A 23,008-nucleotide genomic window follows, 5' to 3' on the forward strand; every position below is an offset into this window, starting at 1 on the left:
TGGATTTAACTATTCACAGATGGGGCCCCACACTGATCATAGTATATAGACTGACTGTAATTAAATGGTCTGAACACTCAAGGGTAACAGTGGGGCTAATGTAAGAGGAGGTGCATTCCCACAGCTGTTATGTGATCAACAGCATTTTTTTCCTTTTCACCTATGAAACAGGCAAGTAAGTACAAATAATTTCTTCAGTCTCAGATCAGAAAATGTATAATTGGTCCTATGATTCTTAATTTTAAATTCTGATATCAAAGGAAAAATAGCTATCACTGTATTCAGAGGAGTTTTGTGCTATGAAATAAGAGATGCCAAACCTTAAGACTAGTCACCTTTTGGGGGAAAAAATCATATGTTGGATGAGGGTCCTTTGAGAAAAGGAAATGTTTTAAAATTTTATTTTAAAGCATAAGCAGCATTTTTGTATGAACAAACTAAGCTATGGCTATGCTTAAAGAGAATATACCTGATATGGTTGATCCAGTCCTCAGGTGTGCTTTGCAAAGCTCTGGAGAGCTTGGCAGCTGGAAAGGCCTCTCTTTGTTGAGGTAGGTGACTAATGTAGTGTCACAGGCCTAAAATAAGTAGATCCGAGCTATGACATCACTGTGCATAGTGAGGAGTCCAGAGGCAGATACTTAAGGTCATGTCTTTCTAGAATATAAATGTTCAGTTTTGTTTGACTTACTTCTTTCAGATCATAAACATATCTTGGAATAGTGAAGTTTGTTGGCATGTAAGGAAAACTTGAAGGTTTGAATTTGATGTGACATTTGGAGAGCATCTAGGAATGCATGCATTTCTTAATCTAGGTTAATATTGTTATCAATCCCCTTTAATATCCCAGAGTCATATAAACTTACTTTCCTAGCTAGTACAAACACTGGAATAAAAATGGGAGGAAAACTAGGACCATAATAAAAATAGGCAGCATAGGAGCTGGGAAAACTAGGACCCAACTCCTATGCTGCCTATTTCTTCAATCATAGATAGAGAACTGAAAAATAAACACACTTTATGAACTGAAGGCATGTTTGCACAGCTTTTTCAGGGCTTGGCCAACCTCTATGAAGACTATATGACATCAGGTTCTTTAAGATACATGACAGCATATATACTACAGCCAAAATAAACAGCAGAATTTAAGATTATTGTGCCAGGAAGACACAGCAACGTGTAAAAAGCATTTACTAGTCTGAATCTCGCTAAGTTTTTGTTTTGTTTTTTTACAAAAGGGTTTGCCATTTACATGGTTTGCCTTTTCAGTAAAGTTTCTCAGTAAGTTTAAGACTGGAATGATTCATACAGGGTCAAAAGGAATACACTGAAAAATTGGTGGAGGCACATTCAACTCAATGGAGTTCCTACAATGACCACATGAAGCTGCCTTATACAGCACCAGATTGCTGGTTTATCAAAGTCAGTATTGTCTATTCTGGCAAGTGCAACAGTCTAGTGCAGGGGTAGTCAAACTGCGGCCCTCCAAATGTCCATGGACTACAATTCCCAGGAGCCCCTGCCAGCGAACGCTGGCAGGAGCTCCTGGGAATTGTAGTCCATGGACATCTGGAGGGCCACAGTTTGACTACCCCTGGTCTAGTGTCTCAAGCAAACATCATTCAGCTCAGATATTACCTGGTTGTTCTAACTAGGAATGCCAGGGTTTGAAGCTGGGACATTCTACATGCAAAGCGGATAGTCCTGATTGAGTTGTAGCTCTTTCCACAGGCAGTCATAGAGAAGGTATTTTACACCATTAATCCAAGGAAGTGGGGACAACATACACGGTTTTCTCCTCAGTCGTATCCTAATGGTGAGGCAGACTGGGCTTAATAAATGATTGTCCAGATATCACCTAGGTCACATTTCAATTCTATTACCCTCTAACACCTTAAATAATTTTAGAAAGAACTGTTTTTGGCATTTCTAGTGTTTAAAAACTACATTTCCTGGGCTTTTATGGGTTAAAGAATAGCAACAATTTAAAGCATGCAAGAGAATCTATCAGGTCCAAAGTTTCAAGAATGTTTATTTATTAAAATCATGCCATGTAAATATTTACAGGTTGGCATATTAGTTATCAGTCTGCCAAATAGATTCCTTCATTGAAAAATAGTAAATAACATGCTTATAGTTTTGTAATGGGTGGCACACCACTGAACAGAATCACATTCCTTATAGCAACCAGTTTGTGAATGAGCATTTCCTTAATACTATTAGTCTTCCCATGCTTATCATGATAAAGAGAAAACAGCCCAACTGAGGAAATAGAGGCACGATTTCCAACGTTAGCTTTCATCCAGTTTCTGACTTGAATCCCAAAATTTTACCCCTGAAGACTTCTAATTTGATTTTTTGAGCAATTGTTATCACTCTAGATTGGATCCTATAAAAAATTGAACCCAGAATAGTCTCCCCTCCCCGAGTCTACTTTCATGTTGAAACCAGGAATTTTCAATTCTCCAGGTGCAGCAAATCTGGCTACAATGAGGAAGAGGAGGAGGCTTTTGTGCATGAGGATTTAGACTGGTTCCAAGCCTATTACATGCAAATATATCAGACTCTTTGATTGTACAAACCACAAGCAGTACTTCCTGAGATGAAATTAGCATTTTAGTTGTGCCTTTTGTAAAACATTTGACAAAACAAAAGGACTTAAGAATGAGAACAGCAATGACTCCAAAGTTGCTGTGCAGGGAAAGCAGCATCTTTTGCACTGTTAACTAAGTGCAGCAAGGTACATTTAGCAGTAATTTTTAAAAAATGTGTCTGGTAGAAAGGTTTTTAGAAACCCTATCAGTAGAAAGGATTTCACCAACCATTCACCTTTATCAAAGTGAGTTTAAACACTTCTACATGTCACATACAATGTCTCATATATTAGTTATAAAATGTATTTCAAATTCCGTACACTAAGCCTTTGAACAGGGAGCTCTCCTGGTATTTAGGATGGACAGGAGAGGGTGTGATACCACAGCTATTTCCCCATGCTTTAAATCATGGTTGCCAGCAGACAAACCTCAGCTAATTTTCTCCCCACAGGAGTAAAAAGCTACAGGGCTACTGTATATTTTCTCACACAGCTGTGATACCATTAGGTAGGAATTTTAAGAAGACAAACAGCAGGAGGGTAGCTACTGTTTCCCTTCTCATGCCCCTTCTTACCACTGCTCTTCTACTCCCAAGTGTGGCCCTTGAAGCTTCTGTTCAGTTAAGGCATACATTCTGCCAGGAGAATATTCAGATGTTTCCTGCACAAGATCAGGTTTCACCCTGATAGAGGCCTTTTTATGATGCACAGTAGAGCTGTGCCATTTGTTACAAGTCCTGATTACCAGCATGAACCTGCATTTGTTCACTGTGTTTGCAGTTGTTCCTTCATTGTATTTGGCAATGGTGTGGCTTTCTTTCCCTTTTGTCCTCTGAGTCAAAGCTCATCTCATCTGGATGCTTATCTAAGCAAAATGCAAAGGAAGCATTAATATTGGACTTTAACCTTGAGCAGGAGGATAATTTACATTGTTCATCTTCCAGCCGAACCGCAGTTTTTAGTTTCAGAAATCAAAGGTGATAAGACTATTCCAGTCTATCCAAAGTAACCGTACTTTCTTATCCAAAGACTGTCAATGGGGGACAGAAGCTTCTTTTTCTTATGGCTGCTGCTGGTATTGTCCTTCTGTAGCTGTGTAGAAGTCATCAAGCACACTCTGTAAATATTCAAATGTTGGTCTCTCTTCTGCTTTATCTTTCCAGCAAGTTTTCATTATGTCATAGAGCTCAACTGGGCAGCTATCCATGCGGGGCATACGGTAACCACGCTGAAGAGCGACCATTACATCAGAATTACTCATTCCTAAAACAATAAAAGCAAAAAACAACACACCTCATTCAAGCAGTCTGATCAGATTTTATCAGAGCCACTGGGTTTTACCTTTTCAACAAGGAAGGAAAAGTTCAACATGGTCAACTCAGGGGACCCACTTGTAAGGGGAGCATCTCTTTTCCCCTTATCTCTTTCCTCCCATATCTCTTCCCCCACCATTCCTTTTTCCCCCCATCTCTAGCAACCCCCTCTCCTTTCCTGCTTCTTTTTCTCCTTCAGATATAATACTGGATGCTTTTAAGCAGGGGACCAGAAAAGAGTAACTACTACTACTTTTCTGAGTTGACTGGCTGAATGACTTTTAATCTGAAGAAGTGTTGCTGCTGTTTTGGGTAATATCCCTGGTTTGAGACTATCATTACCAGTATATCTAGATGCCCAACCTGTATATACTTTCAAAATGTGCAGCCACGGAGTATATAAAGTTAACCCCAATAGTCGATAAGACCAACACTAAAATCAGGATCCAAGTGCCAGGAGAAATGTTCTATTCATGGCAGAATAATCATAAGTCTTGTTTACATGTGTCACTCTTCTTCATTTGTGGCCCAGTTCGATTTCAGCTCACTAGCAAGACACCTGTCTTTCAGAAGTTCCTAGTGTCAGAAGACTGCTTCCGCCATGGGAAAGGGTGCAGCATAACAAGGTTTAGGATCAATTCCCATTGTGATTTTATTTGGAAATATGCCTGCAAGTAAGTCAGATCTTCTTGGAAAGGGACAGAAATAATCTACTTGGAGATCAAACATGAATGTTTTGAAAATTTAGAATACATCCATACTATGATTTTATATATGAGGAACTGAGTGAAAACTAATACCAATAGATACTCTATTGCTTGAATGTCCAGTCCAAACACACCCTGTCACTTAAACTGGATTCTACATTTTAAAATATTTAGTTTATATGGTGACTGTGATGGCTTTCAATTTAAAACAAATCAAATAATTAAAATGCAGTTGAAGCAACCAAACAAACTAGTTGATCAAAAACAACCACAAAATCAACAGCACAGCATAGGGCCAAGCTAAAATCTTGTTTAACACGGCTGAAGGCTAGCCATATAATATATTAAAATCAGCTAAAAGGCAAAATGGGCCAATAAGTTGAGGTTATGGGCAAAGAAAGTGAAGCCTAATCCAAACAAGATGGAAGCAGTGCTCATTTGGGAACATAGTTTGGCTAGTATTGTACCAAGAAACTGTGTAATCTAGTATTCCAATACTGAAGTGCAGCTCCATCTGCAGATACCTAAATCCACAGATCCAGGCTACAGAGAAAAAACCAAATACATCTGTAAATTTGGAGGACAACCTAGCTATGCAGAAAAATCTCAAAATTAAAAAATGTATTAGGGGCTTAAATGCCCTCAAAATTATTATTTGTGTACACAGACAACATACTTACTCCATTTAGGCAATGCAATGATGTTGGGGAGTAAGGAGCAGTGGTGGGCCTGACAACGGCAGTGGCAATTGCGGGAGGAGGAGCTGTTCTAGGCCTGGTGACAAAGCTCAGGAGTTGTGGTAGATATGGCAGTGGGGGGGGGGTGGCCAGGTGCTATGACCCCAATGATGGGAACCATGATGATGAGTGATGGCAGCTGAGAACCCTGGCGGCCCTGATAATGGGAGCAGCAACTGGGACAGAGAAACCATGGTTGGCCTGACAGCAAAGGGGGGAAGGAGGGAAAGATCCCCTCACTAATATTGTGGATCCCCACTCCTGCCGTTGTACTCCAGAAAGCATTTTGTTTTAAATTTTTTGCTGGACGCTTGTGTTTTTGTGTTGTTGAAGCTTTTGCTGCTTTATTAACCACAATTAGTTTGAGGTAATGAGGAAATAACTGAGGATATACATTAAATGAAGATATATGTTTTATATAAAGCCAGTGGGGGTATAAAGGATAGTAGACTCTAATCTGGAAGTCTGTGCTTGGTTCCCCATTCCTCCGCATGAAACATTCTGGGTGATCTTGGGCTGGACACAGCTCTCTCAGAACTCTCTCAGTTCCACCTACCTCACAAGTTGAGGAGAGAGGAGGGGAAGGCAATTTTAAACTGCTTTGAGACTCTTTAATGTAGAGAAAAGCAGGATATATAAACCAACTCTTCTTGGTCTTCTAAATACTATTTACTATCTCTGAAGTGGTCGCAACCCAAAAGCCATTCTCCAGACAGATCAGGCAACAAAATTACCTGGGCTTAATTCATTTACCACTGCCCCTCAACATTAGAGCCAAGACTCTCCAGCTGATTCCACAATTTCTTCATCTGTAAAACTTGGCTCTGCTTGCTTTGAGTTTTCTATTTCAGCAAACACACCTGCATTTGTAGCAAAGCATGCTATTGAACAGGATGTTGTTGCTGCAGCAAAATAATACTTTTATGTTGTATAAATAGTACAGAGGGCTGGGTCACTTGTTTAAAAACAATTATGAATACAAATATATGGGTAGATATCAAGTTGATTGAGTACCATTGCCCATGTATTCTAATGCCAATGATGCATTCTAAGGTTGCTAATCAATGAGAACAACAGTAGCTTAGAACTGACTTTTTTGTGTGAGAGCTTCTGAACATACTGCCAGAAAGACAAGGTTCCAAGCCCATTTGTCTCATCTACCAGTTTAAATGTATTAAACTTAAACAAAAGGACTACTTATGTGCTGCTGTCTTTCCTCCATACCTGCCAAAATCAGCAGGCTTTGCCATTGGGTTGGACTTTACTAAGACCACTTCATTTCAGGTTGGGCATTACTGATTCACATTAGAGATCCGTGTGGCATCTTTAGGTTCTGGATTTTTGGGGGAGCATTATATTCAATGGACAGTCTGGAGCAGCAGTCACTGAAGATAACAACCACCCAGTGTGCTCTGAATGCAGTCCTCTTTCTTCTTTAAAGATGAGGGTTGCCAGCTCCAGGTTTGGAAAATTTTTGGAGTGGGGCCTGAGGAGGGTGAGGTTTGGAAAAGAGAGGAACTTCAGTGGGGTATAATGCCATAGAGTCCACCTTCCAAAGTAGCTATTTTCTCTAGATCTGTCACCTAAAGATTAGTTGTAACAGTGGGAGACCTCCAACTACCACCTCCCAAATTTCTAGCACATTCCACAAAAGGGCTCTGTTTTACTGGATGCTGAATTAGGCAGGTTTCCATGCACATGAACTGCGGGCAGGATGGCTTAAAATTAAGGACAAGAATGGCCTTTGGAAACAGTGGGAGGTACCTGAAGGCATACTGGTTATATTGGATCCATGTAGTTTCCTCACCCTTTACTTTCCCTACCTGTTCCTACCACCAAAAATGGCAAAATCAGAAACTCAGCTAAAAATCCCTTTAAAGTTGCTCAATACAAAATCCTTACATAGAAACCACTTTTGTGTGCAACATCTGTGTATGCTCAGAAGCCTGTGTGCTACTGAAACAGAACTGCTATCCTGCAGGCATTTTATAATGTACAGAAAATCCTTGATGAGTGAAAACTTTCAAAACTTCTTGCCTGCTGCCACTCCTTTAACACACTATTACACTCTTTTCATTATATAGGTCAATACAGTCTCAAAGATCTCAATAATTTGGCGTTCTGTTTCCAGCCCTTCTTTCATATGAGAAATCTGTTTATGACCAAGCACTAGCCAACTTTAAATTGTTCTTCCCATTATACAAAGTAACATGCACACAGCTTTTGTCCTTTAAAGCAGGGGTAGTCAACCTGTGGTCCTCCAGATGTTCATGGACTACAATTCCCATGAGCCCCTGCCAGCAAACGCTGGCTGGGGCTCATGGGAAATGTAGTCCATGAACATCTGGAGGACCACAGGTTGACTACCCCTGCTTTAAAGAGAACACTGACATCTGCAGAAAGAATAATCACACAGAATGGGGGTTCTTGTGTATTTTATATGATGAGTGTGTTTCCTAACTCCCACTGTACCCTATCCTACACCATTACCATTTCAAAATGTCACTGGATTTTTTACACAAAGAAGAAGTTCAGTAGCACCTTAAAGATGCACAACTTTTACAAGCTTTCATGAGGCAAAGCTCCCTTCTACAAGCCCAGACAAGCCCAATCCTGTCAGAACTGGAAAACTAAGCAGGATGGGAGTCCTCCAAGGAACATTAGGGGTCAAGACATGGGGGCAGGCAATGGTAAACCACCTCCGAACGTCCCTTGCCTGGCTGCCAGACAATCTTCGGATCTCCTGGCTACACAACACACATGCCATACGATAAATAACTTCCACAGAAGGTATAACGTCAAGAAAGACCTCTGGCATTAATCTGTGTTCTTCCAGTTTACTATGCTTATAAAATATTCTTCACATCTAACTTCTTATAAATAACTCAAAACCATGTCAGGAAACTTAGAACCTGCAGAATCTAATTTATTGTCTACAGGAAAGTTTTATAGAAACTAAGTTAAGAAAAAATGTATTGTATGTTCCTCTTCTTGTTCTCATAGTGTGTGGAATATCTTGCATTTATCATACTCTGATTTACCACACTCTAAATCTAAATCTCTATTCATTTCCATGTTAGAATCCAGTCTTGTGTGGAGTAAACACAATTCCAGGTCACTGAGGATCATGATAACCTGAATCTTAGTCAAACCAGGATGTCAAAGAAGGTGGATTAGAAAGAAATAAACCTCTGAACACTAAATTATTGCTCTCAAGCAAAACTCTTTCAGAAGAATTTGTAAGCCTCACATAGGTTTTGTTAGGAAAATATTTGGGGCCTTTTTGCACGCCTTCAAAATAGCACAATGGTTGCTAATTGAAAACGCTACTGATTTGCAATAACGCACGACGTCGTAGACAATCTGCCACACACCTGAAACCAATCAGCAAAAAGCGCTTCCTTGTAGCGCTTTCAGGGGAATCCCAAAAAGTGGATTCACCCTCCGGAAAGCGCTACACTCTTGCAACCAATCTGCAACACTAGCGAAAAAGACCTGTGCGTTAACATTGTTGCGGTTTCTTCAAAGTCCCTCCTCCTGAGCCTGTCCTCCAAACTTCCGGCGAAGCGATCGCCATTTTTTTTTCTCCGAGCGAGCGGGGATAAACGCACCAGCGAGCCTCTTTCTGTTTAGAGGCTTCCCTGGCTTCAGTCCTTCCCCTTTAGTCACTAAGCACAAACCACAGAAAAGCCCGTTTGCTGAAATAAAGTCCCTTTATTTTTTACACATTAATTCAGCTGAAAATCGGGCCCGCGAGAGGGGGGGGGATTTTTTTTTCCACTCGAGGCAGCGTGGCAACGATCATATGATCAAACGACAGCTCACATTAGGCAGCTGGATGGGTCTCTCCATTGCAACGAATCTACACAGATTCGTTACAATGGGTCTGTTTTTTAAAAAAAAAAACCCTTTCTTAAAGGGAAAGGGGCTGTTTGGGAGCATGCTAACGGCTGCCCATTGGCTGCTTGACGGCCAGGGGCGGGACGAGCTTGGCAATAGCGCTTCCTTTCTAGCGATTTCTGCCGAGACCGGAAGCTGTGGGAAACGCTACAAAATGCAACTGGATTCCACTACAAAGGCAGGTATGCATAACGACGAATTCCACTATTTTAAATGGCAATTTTTCATTCAGTGACCAATTTGCAACAAAGATCCCGGTGCGTAAAGCCCCTTGATATTTGTCTAAGTACATGAGTACTGTTTTATGAGAGTACATACAACAGAGAGGTAAATAAAAAGGTACATACCTGGATAAGGGATTTTTCCATACGTAATGATTTCGTATAGAAGAACACCAAAGGACCACACATCAGACTTAATAGTAAACGAACCGAAGTTAATGGCTTCTGGTGCTGTCCATTTGATGGGGAATTTAGCGCCTAAAGAAAGGGGGGGGGGAAATCATCTGAAATTACTGAAGAAAATAACTGATTCAGAGGACAATGGCTTTATGAGACCTGATGCATTTACATATGCTTCTCTCATCCTTGAACTTTCAGGCAAGAACTGTCTTTCCTAAGATATATCCCCAGACTAACAGTGAAGATGTTGTATGGCTGATGTTACATGTAATGCTGCTACATTTTTCCTGTGGGTTCACACACTGGCAGCTGCCTGCTCTTCCCATTTTTCCTTCAAGCTTTTAACATATGATCCTGGCCTTTCAGGAGAAGAAAGTGAGTCATGTTTAGAACTACTGAAATATTAACATTTAGCAAACAAGAAAATGCTATAAAATCTGCACATGCATCAGTATTTTTGATGAAAATCCTAAACGAGAAGTCACCCGTAAGAGCTGGGAATATTGAGCTGGGAATAAAAGGAAGGGGAAGCCAGTTGAGCAAACTGAGCAGCTGCAATGGGGGGAGAGGAGAATGAGATTTACACTTTCCACTATTAGGTATGGAAATGCGAGATAAATTCATTCAACCAGCAAAAGGCAGCTTCAGTCTGCATGCCAAAAATTCCTGACTCATTCATTCATTCATTCATTTATGCCACCCTCCCTTGTGGCTCAGGGCGGCTTACATGGAATATGGGAGAACATGGAACAATACAGTATAACTCAGTAGCCTTGCCCTCTGGGTATGTCTAAAGGGAAATGTTTTATATTTCCCCTAAGGTATTGGTATTAACCTTTAAGGCCATACACGGCCTGGGTCCCACTTACCAGCGGAACTGCTTGGTTGCTTATGCCCCCCGCAGAGCCCTTCACTCTGCAGGTATGAATCTACTGGTTGTCCTGGGCCCACGGGACATTTGCCTGGCCTTGATCCCGGCCAGGGTCTTCTCAGTCTTGGCCCCAACCTGGTGGAATGAGCTCCCGGAAGAGCTCCCTGGCAAAGTTATCAGCTTTCCGCAGGGCCTGCAAGGCGGAGCTCTTCCGCCAGGCGTATGGTTGAGGCCAGGGCAGTTCCCTGGTGGTCCAACTGAGGATCCCCTCCAGTAACTATTAGATCTGCTCCCACTCTCACCGAAAGTCATCTGGCCCACCAGGCTAAACAAAGGGGAAGGGACTGGAGTTGTGACCACTGCTGCCTTTATGACGTTAAGCTTGGGAAGATTTTATTGGGGAGCTTATTCTGTTTTAATGTTTTATGATGTAAACTGCTGTGAGCCCATTTGGGGATGGATGGATGGATGGAAGGAAGGAAGGAACGAAGGAACGAAGGAACGAAGGAAGGAAGGAAGGAAGGAAGGAAGGAAGGAAGGAAGGAAGGAAGGAAGGAAGGAGGGAAGGAGGGAGGGAGGGAGGGAGGGAGGTTCAGGACCTGTTTCAGCTGTCCCCAGGCATTGTGCAGGTGCATTATACAAGGTGTCACTGTTTCCCTTAGAAAAGTTAAGATTCTAAAACTTCAGGAAGTTACCAAGATACCAAAGAGACATTTCCCACAATATATTCTGCCTAGAGAGGAAAAAATACTTGCGTGCTCAATACATCTAACACTTAACAGAAGAATCCCTATGCTTCCACTTCCAAATATTAAGCATGAACAGAAGTTCTTGGCTTCAGAGTCTTAAATATAATCAAAACAAGACTAGACTCTCAGGTAACATTTAGTTTCACTGTAAAATTTCTTCAGCTTTGCAATAATGTTTGCATGCAACCAAAAAATTCAAACAGAGCACAAGGTCTCTTAGGAACAGAATAGAGCCTCTGCCCAGAGAAACGTGCAAACGTAAGTCACCCTAATCTCTCTCAAGCAAAAAGAAAAGGCCAATACATGACAATACAGTGCCCAGAGATTTAGAGCAGGGCAATTGGCTAGATACAAATGAGTAACTATTGGCAATGCAAAATTATTTTAATTTAAAATCCTTTGGAAACATGGCAAAGTTTCCTTTAACAGGTAAAAAAAGAACAATTCTATAGATTTATGCTGCATTGGTTGATTTAAGGCACAGACTATAATATTCTGAGAATCAGGAAAAGAACTACTTTATATCATCATTTAAAATATATTACTATTGTTAAAAATGTAGCAATAGTACTTGAAATATCAGATTCTTTCATAAGAAACAGTCATTTATAGAACTGTTTTTCTGTTATAAAGTGAAACTTACCTTCTCTGGCTGTATATTCATTATCTTCGATTACTCTGGCTAGTCCAAAATCAGCAATTTTGCACATTAGTGATTCTGAGACTAGAACGTTAGCTGCTCTCAGATCCCGGTGTATGTAGTTTTTCCTTTCTATATATGCCATACCCTCTGCAATCTGCAATCAAACAAGAGAAAAGCCTTCTGTTTTTATATCATAGCACAAAGTTTGACATGAAAGTACTGTTAACTATATCTAAGATTCAGATCCATCAGTGAAAAATAACTGAAGACATTTTCTCATATATGGGGACATTTTCTCTTTTCAATCATCTACACAATTCATCCACCTTAAAATAAATAAATAAATAAATTATGGGTTGCAACAGTCTTTTTTAAAAAGCACATAACAAATTCAGACCTATCCACCAGTGACTCTGTCTACAGATGTTTTAACATTAAAATATTACAGTTATATGTATATTTAAATGCCTTCTGAAACCAAGATGTTGTCAGAAGACAGGGAGGTCCAGTTCTTAACCACTATCTCAAAAAATGAGCTCGGGTTTAGCTCTTCTCCATTCCAAAAATATACCAGCCTTGTCTTTCAGAATTTCTTACACTACAGCCACTTCTGTAACTCTGCATCATAGCAATGAAATGGAGATAATGCTACTGAATGATTTGACTAATATATTGTCCCTTGACTCAAATAGGTCAGTGGAATGAATAAAGACTGGAAGTGCTGATGGCTGTTCATCAGGGGGACATTTAGCACAAACATTTTTGTTCAGTTCCTGGTATTGCTTTAGGTTCATACAGGAAGTTAGGCAACATGCAGTGTAATCAAGATTACCAGCTAGAGAAAATACACACAAACCAAGTTCATGCATATAAATCAATAGTACTAATCTGATTTTAATGCAATTTTTGCCACATAAGAGAATATTAGAACTACATTGTACAGAAAAGCACACCACCCTGGAAAGCCTTTTACATGCCCCTCAACCAGGAGTCCTGTATTTGACATGCAGGTCACCATTCGTAAAACAAAATTGTGCTTTCTCCTTGTTCCTCTTTTAGAGTGTCAGGCAATGGAAAAAAGCTGACAGCACTTCCCACCGCAGTATCACAAGACTGAACACAGTTTTTAAAAAAGAAAAATATAGCATGAAGCCAAATGGTTGCATCTGTGCGTAATCCGTGAAGCAAATGGGCAGTTTCTGTTTCTTGCTAATGCTGAAGTCTTTGCTATTAACATTTGCCTTTTAAAAGCTACAAAATTCACATGGCTGGGTAATTTGGCACTATGGGTTGTAGAATACTGACTGTTGCAACTAAGGTCTCTGCCAAAGAGTAACAGCAGTCTAGTACAGTAATGTCCTTTATCACAATATATCACTTGTAAAATTAATGAATCTGTATGGGCCAGGTTCCACTGAGGTTGGGTCTGAGTTCAGAGCTGTCTCATGTTTCAGGGTTGCTTTAGTTGGGCAAGTGTCCTAGGACAGAGCCTCAGAATAGAGCAAAAAGAGAGGGTTCTTCTTTACTCAGTTTCCATAATCTACAATGCCAATTACATGTTCTCACATGCCGTGGAATAAATCTGACTTCCTCACTGACTGGTCTTGGGCACACATTTTAAATGCTTCTCAGGCTCGGCCAATCCCCTCTCCCCAACCCAGTCCAAAGTGTGACAGGCCCCTGGCCAATGCATTCTTTGCCTTGGATTGGTGAGTTCACTGGCACTTCCCCCTGGACTTCTTTAAAGAGCTGGATGCCCCATCCAATCTCCTCTAAGAAGGTCAGTGCTGCCTACTCTCCCTACCCCTTTGTCAGAGCTTTTATGGGTCTCAGTGCCCATATAATATTTGGAAGGAACTCAAGTAGGTTGGCTTCTACTAATCAGTATGCTTCTCAGAGCCAGCTGGGCTCCTTCAAACTGGCTTATTCCTGAGGTCTCCATCAATACCATGCCAGACAACAACCAAAGGCTCAGGGCTGGCTGAGGCAGCACACCTTTGGTGGGGTTTGCAGTCTTTTGGAGGTAAGTGCAGGAGCTGAAGTATAGACCCCAGACAATATGGAATGGACACATACTGTGTGAACAACAAACATTTCTGAAATATAGCTCTCAAGATGATGTTGCATATGTATTCTTCTGACTGAAGATACAAATTTGCTAGCTAGCAGAATACTGTGAGATAATACAAAACAGAAAATGTTGTTACTTTGTTTTCAAACTAAGGCTCATTTTTATATTCAGAAATTAGGAGATGGTTCAAAGAATATTCGCTACAAAACTCTTTGTAGCATTGTGATGAGCAGTAAATATTTTTAAACCAAGCTTTGTGTGCATTGTTCTTATAGTTTCTCTTAATTGTGCTTCCTTTAAAGCAGTGGTCCCCAACCTTTCTGAGGTTGGGGACCGGCAGGGCATTGGGGCGCGGCCCACGGCCCGCACGCGGGCCATGCCCGCGCATCGGCCATGCCCGCGCATAGGCCACGCCCGCTCATTGGGCTGTGCCCGCAAGCCGCGCCCCCGCATCGGGCTGTGCCCGTGAGCCGCGCCCGCACATCGGGCAGCGCCCTCGCATCGGGCCGCGCCCCCGCATCAGGCCGTGCCCTGCGCCCCGCGCCCCGCGCCCCGCGAGCCGCACCCGCACATCGGGCCGCGCCCTCTCCCCGCCCTGCCGCAGTAAGAAGCTTCCCGGGCCGCAAGCTTGCGGCCCGGGAAGTTTTTTACTGCGGGGGGGGGCGGGGAGAGGGAGCCGCGGCCCGGCGCCATGGCCTTCGCAGCCCGGCACCGGGCCGCGGCCCGCAGGTTAGGGACCACTGCTTTAAAGTGCAAGAAAAATAGAGTCCAGTAGCACCTTTAAGACCAACAAAGATTTGTTCAAGGTATGAGCTTTCGAGTGCAAGCACTCTTCCTCAGACTAAATGAACAGCCATCATAACTGTGGAGATATATGGCACAAGCAAATTATGGCAAATTAGTACACTGTGTCACAATATCCAAATTAAACCATATGATTCCATATGATAATTCTTTGCCAAAACAGCCAATCAGTCATAACAAAAACAGGGAAGATGTAATTGGCAGCTGTTATGCATCCTTAACAGATTGCAAAATGTTATTCTTTTGCCCAGTCCCTAGCATTAATTTCATTGTCCCTCTGTAGTCATAGGGTCCATCTCTACTACTATGCGGCCTTTAAAAACCCTTGGACTGTTTTAGATAAAGGTGAATAAGTCTTAACCTTTCTTTAAATTGACAAGAGGACCTCCAAAACAAGATGCCTCCTGCATTATGCAGTCCAGAAGGAAAGGATCTGGATAAAGAAATCAGCCTTCTTGTGAGTTTTGAGTCTGGATTGGCCAATAGCTAGTTGCCAGTAGCTTGGAAAATCTATGCTGCAGCAGTGTGTCCTCCTGGGTTTGTAGAACTTTGCAACCTCTGATCCTACTCTGGTTTCATGACTGTTTCATGGATATAAGAAACACTGAAGGACAACTCCACCTTTCTGGCTGATTAAGACAACAATTGTAGGAATGCCAGCCTTCTGGTGGGACCTGGGGATAACCTGGAATTACAGCTCATCTCCAGGCAACAAAGTTCAGTTCCCCTGGAGAAAATGGCTGATCAGAAGGTGAACTGTATGATATTATACCCCACTGAAGTCCCTCCCCTCCCCAAACCATACCCTCTGCAGGCCCCACCCCCAAAGTCTCAGGAAAATGGCTTGCTACAGATTTGCTACCTTGTTTTTGTGGGTGTCCACCAGATAACATAAGTTTTGAGTACAGCTGGAGTATTTTCTCCCCTTCCCTCATTCCATTTCCATCCTAGTTTAGAGGACTTCTGATCAGTTGTTTTACATTAGTCTTTTTTCTGGCCTCTTCCACCATTCACTGTGCAGAAGTCATGCCCTATCCTCTTAATCACTTTAGATCTAAGCCAAAACCATTGCATTCTGTTTGAGAACAGCAAGTAGTTCTTCCTTTCCCTACACAAAATTTCTCCTCTCAGCAAAGCCCAAGCCTGCAATTAGGAAGTATGTGAATATTTCCATGACATCACAGAAACTTAGTCAAGGATTACAGGAAATGGTGATACATCAGTAATAGTACTGTGAGTACAACAAATTATCTCTTCATAATTAAATTTAAGTTTACACAATAAAGCGATACTTACAGGTAAACTATTTTGTGTTTTAAAGGTTACTTTTTTCTGCATTCTGGGGTCTGCAGCTCTGCACCAGGGTAATTATTTATAGTACATTCGAGGCATGCCATTCTATTATTTTCTACCACTTGTAGCTGACCTGCCCTGTGTGACCAAAAAGTTGCTCTCTATATTGCAAAGGCAGATGAATAAGGCCCTTGGTACATTATTCTGTCCCCACGAGCTCAGGTTGACATGAATTGTGACCAAACCAGTTTTGAGGGGGATTTAAAGAAAATAAGAATCAAACTGATTCTGATACAACTTGGCTATGGTTGCTAGTGATAGCCTAAAGAATCAGGATAAATGTCATAATAATCCCCCCCCCCACATAAACCAGAAAATAACTTCTTGTGGCCACATATGAGTATACTTTTGTTAAAATCCATTTAATAAAAACTCAGTATCCAAATTATGGAAATCAAAGGTATGGATCAAAGCATGCCTCAATAACCTGACCTTCAGGAAAATACGTCCAGGCCAAAGTACCTCTCTATCAATTGTTTTTGCTTCAATATACTGAACTTCAGCTTCAGTTATTGTGACAGTGGGAATGGCTGTCTCAGCTTCCTATGGCTTCTTTTGTCATATCAGAGAGCCTTGTGAAAGTAATATCCTTGCTTAGTCACACTTTTTATAAGGCAACCACATCAGAATTCTCAGCAACAGACCTGTAACACCCAAGCATTATACTATATTACTACTTTGTTTACCTGAGCTGAAAAGTCAATAAGTTTTGGAAGCAGTAACTTCCCACCATCTGTACTCTTCAGAAAATCCAGCAAGCTACCTGTGTTAACAGAAGTTTAAAATAATTTGAAACCAAGAAATAAGTTAGAACACTGGAAGTCTAATCTTTGAGGAATCAAGCAGAAATTTATTTCTACATATTTTAGTTAGCGAAACATAACAGATTTTTTCAACCCAGATAAGCTTTTCAGGTTTTTGTTTTGCAATAGCTAAGACTGCAAAACTGGCTACAATTAGCAATGCATTCCCAATATCTGTACATTGTGCTCTCATGCAGTGAAAAAGAAGTAGGTACATTCATCATGTACAAACTCCTAATCTACACCCAAAGTGAAAGTGTTTAATTTTTGTATGATGACTTTTTAAAAGAGTAGCTCTTTTGAAAACATGCTTCAGCTCCATAAAGGTAAAGGTAAAGGTATCCCCTGTGCAAGCACCGAGTCATGTCTGACCCTTGGGGTGACGCCCTCCAGCGCTTTCATGGCAGACTCAATACGGGGTGGTTTGCCAGTGCCTTCCCCAGTCATTACCGTTTACCCCCCAGCAGCAAGCTGGGTGCTCATTTTACCGACCTCGGAAGGATGGAAGGCTGAGTCAACCTTGAGCCGGCTGCTGGGATCGAACTCCCAGCCTCATGGGCAAAGCTTTCAGATGGCTGCCTTACCACTCTGCGCCACAAGAGGCTCTTTCAGCTCCATATGAACCTAATAATAGCTGCTTTAAAAAATTCAGAGAACTGTATATGAAGTAACCAGCTGACACATGTACTTGTAACGTTAGCACTGAGAGTAGGTGCAAAGATAAATTCACTTCTGAAGTAACCTACTTTATTCATAATAAAGAAAAAGAAACTGATTTGAATATACAAATTATCTACAATGTTTTCTTTCTTCCTTCATGCAGTCAACATACTGCATTTAATATGGTGTATGCAATCCTAAATATCCTCCCAACATTTCACAATGTACTTCATTGTAGAAACCAATAAGTACATGCCATAGACAGATAACCACAGATAAGGCCTATGTTCTGCTACATGTCATGCTTCTATAAATGAAAAGAACTCATAAAGCACTGGCCTGTGTAAGAACTTACATGTGACACAAAATCCTGGTGCATTTTTTAATCTTCTGAAATCTCCAGCCATTTAATCATTACCGTGTCCCCATTAAACTGTTTACTGAAGTAATTTTGTCCAATAAATGAAATTAACACTGAAAACAAGCTCCTTAGCCACTTCTATGTATATCAAATTGCTATCAGTGCTACACTTCAGGTTCACATTCACACAAAAATGATATTTTCTTGTTATGAAAACCAGTCATTCCTACCTTTTGCCATGAATTCTGTTATTATAAAAATAGGTTCTTCTTTGGTGACTACAGCATACAATCGAACCAGCTTGTCATGCTGAAGTGATTTCATAAGATTGGCTTCTTCCATAAAAGCTTGCACAGACATAGTACCGGGCTTCAGAGTTTTAACCGCAACTTTGGTGTTGTTATTGTAGTAACCTAGAATGAAAGAGGTGATTGTGGTATTACCAAAAGCCAGCAAGCTAAACTGTTTGGCAAAATGTTTTATGACACACAAAGGCCCAGAACAAAATACTATGTTTTTACAAAAATACATACAAACCAATTGAATAGATGGAATACAACTTTCAGATCAATCCCCTCAGAAACAGAATCTGAATCATTTAGTAAGTATATATTTTCTACATAAAAACACATTAGCCAATCTTCTGATATCCTCTGGAAGAGACCAAACTTATTCGCTCTTCATGTGGCAGAAAAGGTTGCCATTCGCAGTCTTTGAGGAAGAACGGAGGTTTTTTTTGGTACCCTGCTTCTCTAAGGAATCTCAAAGCAGCTCACAATCCCTTGCCCTTCCTCTTCCCACAACAGACACCCTGTGAGGTAGGTGAGGCTGAGAGAGCTCTGAGAACTGTGACTGGTCCAAGATGGCTGGCTGAATGTGGAGGTGGAGTGAGGAATCAAACCCGGTTCTCCAGATTATAGGCCACTGCTGTTAACCACTACACCAAACTGGCTTGGACAGAGATGGAAAAGAATGGAAAAGATGAACAGAATATAAGAAGTCGAGGAGATATGGTAAGCATAACTAGGTGCTGCTCCTAGTAGAATAGGCTTCCCTTTCAGCACAGTGTTTTATTCACTTTAGTCTTATAGCACTATTTGCTTTTCACAGTCAGCTGTTATCTGCTATCTATATGTCATCTGGATATCAGGAAAATAAAGGAGCAAAAAGTTTAATTGCAGAGAAGCATATTTCACTTTGCAACATGGGAAGCTTATTCATATGTTAACATGATGATAGCAAAGCTTGCATAATTAATGAGTTCAGAACTGGCCAAAGGTTGACCTAACACTTATACTTTAAGGCAGGGGTAGTCAACCTGTGGTCCTCCAGATGTCCATGGACTACAATTCCCATGAACCCCTGCCAGCATTTGCTGGCAGGGGCTCATGGGAATTGTAGTCCATGGACATCTGGAGGACCACAGGTTGACTACCCCTGCTTTAAGGTACTATTATTGGCTGTCATATGATTAAACAGTAATATTTTATTTATTTGTCACATTTGTAGACTGCCCCCATCAGGCCTGCCATCTCGGGGTGGTTCATGATATATAATAAATACAGTATAGTACAATAAAGTTTAAACTCAATAAAAGTTAAAAAACAGCCAACAAATTGGTGATGTCTTCATTGCTGTTCTTCTTTCAGGAGCAGATGGCGTGAGCTGTCTGGATTGCAGTGGGGAAGACCCTTTATGTTGATATATACTCACTTGTCGAAAAGGCCTCAACCATAAGCCTGGCGGAGGAGCTTTGTCTTGTAGCCCCTACTGAACTGTGAATGTCCCGTTAGGGCCCTGATGTTCTCAGGGAGCTGATTACACCGCCAAAAAGTCAAGGCCGGTTAGATTTCCTTAGGGCTGGGGACTACCAGGTAGTTTGCAGACACTGAGTGCTGTGTCCTCCGAAGGACATAGGCATTCCCTTAGATATGCTGGGCCTGGACTGTATATGGCATTGAAGGTTAAAACCAATATTTTGAAGCAAACCCAGAACTCTACTAGGAGCCAATGTAGCTGCTGCAATATCAAGGGGCCTCCGTGGTATTTTAGTGAGGACCACACAGCAGCATTTTGGATCAGTTGTAATTTCCAGATTGGGGCCAAGGTAAGAACTCAGACATTGAGCTGTACAATAAAATAATGTAAAGCTTGATAAGGAGGCATCAGAGATCATGCCCAAGTTCCTGGCAGTCTATGCAGTTGCACTTCAACCAGGCTTGCTCCAAACACACTTGCTGATCTGACCCTTTCCTTCCTAGCAACAGGACCTCTGTCTTTGAAGGGTTCATCTTCAGGTGACTAACCTTGAGCCACCCCACCACTGCCTCAAAACACTTCTCTTCAAGATTGCTGTTATTAAGATTTCCTACTACAATAGAGTTCCTACTACAATAGATTCCCTACTACATCTAAAATGAGTCACTGGTGTGAAAGCACACATTTATGCAGGGAATATACATTGTTTAATTTAAAGGAACAAGCATGATAATAGATTTCCAGGACCAAATCCTGGCATTTAGGCAGCGGGACAGTAGAAGCTCTCCTGATATCCAAGTATAATAATAATCTTTCCATACAATACATTCACTTTATTTCCACACTGCATTCCTTTTGAAGGGGCAAGCAGGAGGGGGGAAAGGAAGAACTTTTCCCTTCAACCTTATAGTTGGCTGGCAAGATAGCTAGAGAAAAGCCTCTTCTCAGTTACAATCCTGCTGTGGCTGGCTTCACTGCTGGAGGGAAGACACAGCCAAGCCATGTCTCTTCTCTTGTTTCTTTTCCTCCTCTTCAAACATCTGAGACTTACCATACAGGGTTGTGCAGATGAAACAGGATGCTGTTGCAGGGGTTCTTTGCTTCCTGTGGCTCTCAGAAGCCATGGAGTCAGCCAACTCAGGGTTGCTAACACCTGACAGGGAAATTCCAGGAGTGGATCCCCAAAAGGGTACAATGTCCACTCTCGAAACAGAGCTGTAATTCTGGAGATTCCCAGATCCCACATGGAGGCTGGTATCCCAAAACCTCAGTGGGGTGCCAGGGCAGCTGATCTTTTTAGTCTGGAGTTGAGTAACGATGGCAGTGACAGAGCAGCCTGTTGGTCAAGGCGGGGGCAGAGCAGCACAGCTGAGTTCCACCTGAGTGATAGACTCTGGCCAGCCCTTCACACCAACTACTACCACACATAATGGGTGTTAATGCTTGTACTGATATAATTCATGAATATATAAATGAACTATCGACTCCGATATTATTTGGACTTATGTTGCCACAGATACAAAATTGACAAAGGCTAATTGAAACTGTGGGCTTCCTATTTTTTTAATTCCCCTTCAGTAATCCCTTCTGATGAAGAAGGCTCTGGCCAATGAAAGCCCATGTGCAAGACATTGGTTGCTCCTTAAGTAGCTACTAGATTGTTTGCTGTTTTAGCTGCAGCAGCTTGCCATAATTATTTTTCTAAAATGCAAAGTCATCAGTATTTTACATCATTTGGATTTATGCCATGTAGATTTAGTGAGTCAGTACCCATGCACTTTTTTTTAATCTTTTATTTTTCTGCCACCATAAAATCATTCAGAAATAACCAAATACTAAGTACAATATTTGCTGGCGTATAAGACTACTTGTCCCCTTTGAAAAACATGCCTCCAAGTGGGGGGGGGGGTCGTCCTATCCGCTGGGTGCACTTCAGTTGGGATAGACATAGCTGCCCATAGTGGCCTCCCGATGCCCGCCCGGTGCCCATAGTGGCCTCCTGATGCCCACCCACCTCATTCTACATACCATCCAGTATCGCGCGGTATCCAGCGCAGCCGCGGTGGGTCATTAGCGTGGCTGCGGTGAGCATCAGCAGCGATACAGGGGTGCCAGCCTTTTCGGCGTAATCGGCCCGTTCTGCTCGGCGGGAAGCAGCGGTGCTCCAGCCTGCCCCTTGTCTACACAGAGCTCGCACATGCGCACTTGCGCACTAGTGTCGGTCACAGGGAGATGCAGGGGCGGGCCGGAGGTTGCGCTGCGGCTGTACAATGGTGACAATGACAGCTACTGTAATGTAATGTAACAAACTCTATATTTTGAGTGGAAATGTTGGGGGGGTTGTCTTATATGCCCAGTCGTCTTATACGCCGGCAAATACGGTAAGTATAATCCTTTAGGAACTGGTTGAGGCCACAGGCTTTCCAGGGCTAAAAAGGCAACTGAAGTGCTACAGAAGCAAAGCATTAAGATGTTTGCAATCAACATGCTTCCCACCAGCTGAAGCCTGAAGAGGAATCATGTAGCTTGGTTCACAGCACAGTAATTTTACCTATAATGTAACAATAACCCACAGAAAACCAACCAAGCTAAGCCAAATATAGACGTCAAAAGGCTCACATAAACAAGAGGAAACATCTTGAACCAGAAGCACCCCTCTCCAGTCCTGTATGCATATATGCAAGCACAGGACTTCCTGAAATTAGTTCTTTCTACCACAGATGACAGCACTTCACTCATATCTGTATATTAGCTCAGTTTCCAAATTGTTGTCATATGGGATTATTGCATAGCAAATGCTCTTGATGCCCAAGAACTGTATTTTAACTAGCATGGTCACACAAAAGAGGATGTATTTTCTATTAAACAGGTGAAATTGTTATACCCAAGTGGTAGAAAAGACTATGGGTAGTCAGAAAAATACTGCCCACACAGCATTCTTCCCTTGCAGAATGCAGCTGGGTCACATGTCAATGTGCCATAGTGCAGGGGTAGTCAACCTGTGGTCCTCCAGATGTTCATGGACTACAATTCCCATGAGCCCCTGCCAGCAATTGTAGGGCATGAACATCTGGAGGACCACAGGTTGACTACCCCTGCCATAGCGTAAGGGGAGAGCATCTCTCCCCATTTCAGGTGTATTTCAGTCTCTCAGAGAAATTAACAGCTGGCCACAGAATATCATATAGAAAGTTTCCCCTCAGCCTACTGAAGATCACCCATCATTGCAATTAAGATGTCCACAAACTTGCAAACTGTATCCCTATGGATGCTTCACATTTTTA

At 41.8% G+C, this 23,008-nt stretch overlaps 1 protein-coding gene across 7 annotated transcripts in view; it reads right to left on the reverse strand.

Annotated features, from left to right (window-relative positions):
- Positions 1-2,014: 2,014 nt before the first annotated feature.
- The window catches only part of LYN (LYN proto-oncogene, Src family tyrosine kinase), a 42,635-nt gene continuing 21,641 nt past the window's right edge, over positions 2,015-23,008 (reverse strand). For all 7 annotated transcript variants that reach the window (XM_077352389.1, XM_077352385.1, XM_077352388.1 and 4 more), the window contains exons 9-13: positions 18,197-18,379; positions 16,829-16,905; positions 11,915-12,068; positions 9,598-9,729; positions 2,015-3,856 (exon numbers count right to left, since the gene is read on the reverse strand). In XM_077352389.1, the coding sequence (XP_077208504.1) occupies positions 3,654-3,856; positions 9,598-9,729; positions 11,915-12,068; positions 16,829-16,905; positions 18,197-18,379 (749 nt within the window). In that variant the 3' untranslated portion in view covers positions 2,015-3,653. The remainder of the gene's footprint in view (positions 3,857-9,597; positions 9,730-11,914; positions 12,069-16,828; positions 16,906-18,196; positions 18,380-23,008) is intronic.

This window comes from Paroedura picta, chromosome 9, assembly GCF_049243985.1.
Source record: "Paroedura picta isolate Pp20150507F chromosome 9, Ppicta_v3.0, whole genome shotgun sequence".
Lineage (NCBI taxonomy): Eukaryota > Metazoa > Chordata > Lepidosauria > Squamata > Gekkonidae > Paroedura > Paroedura picta.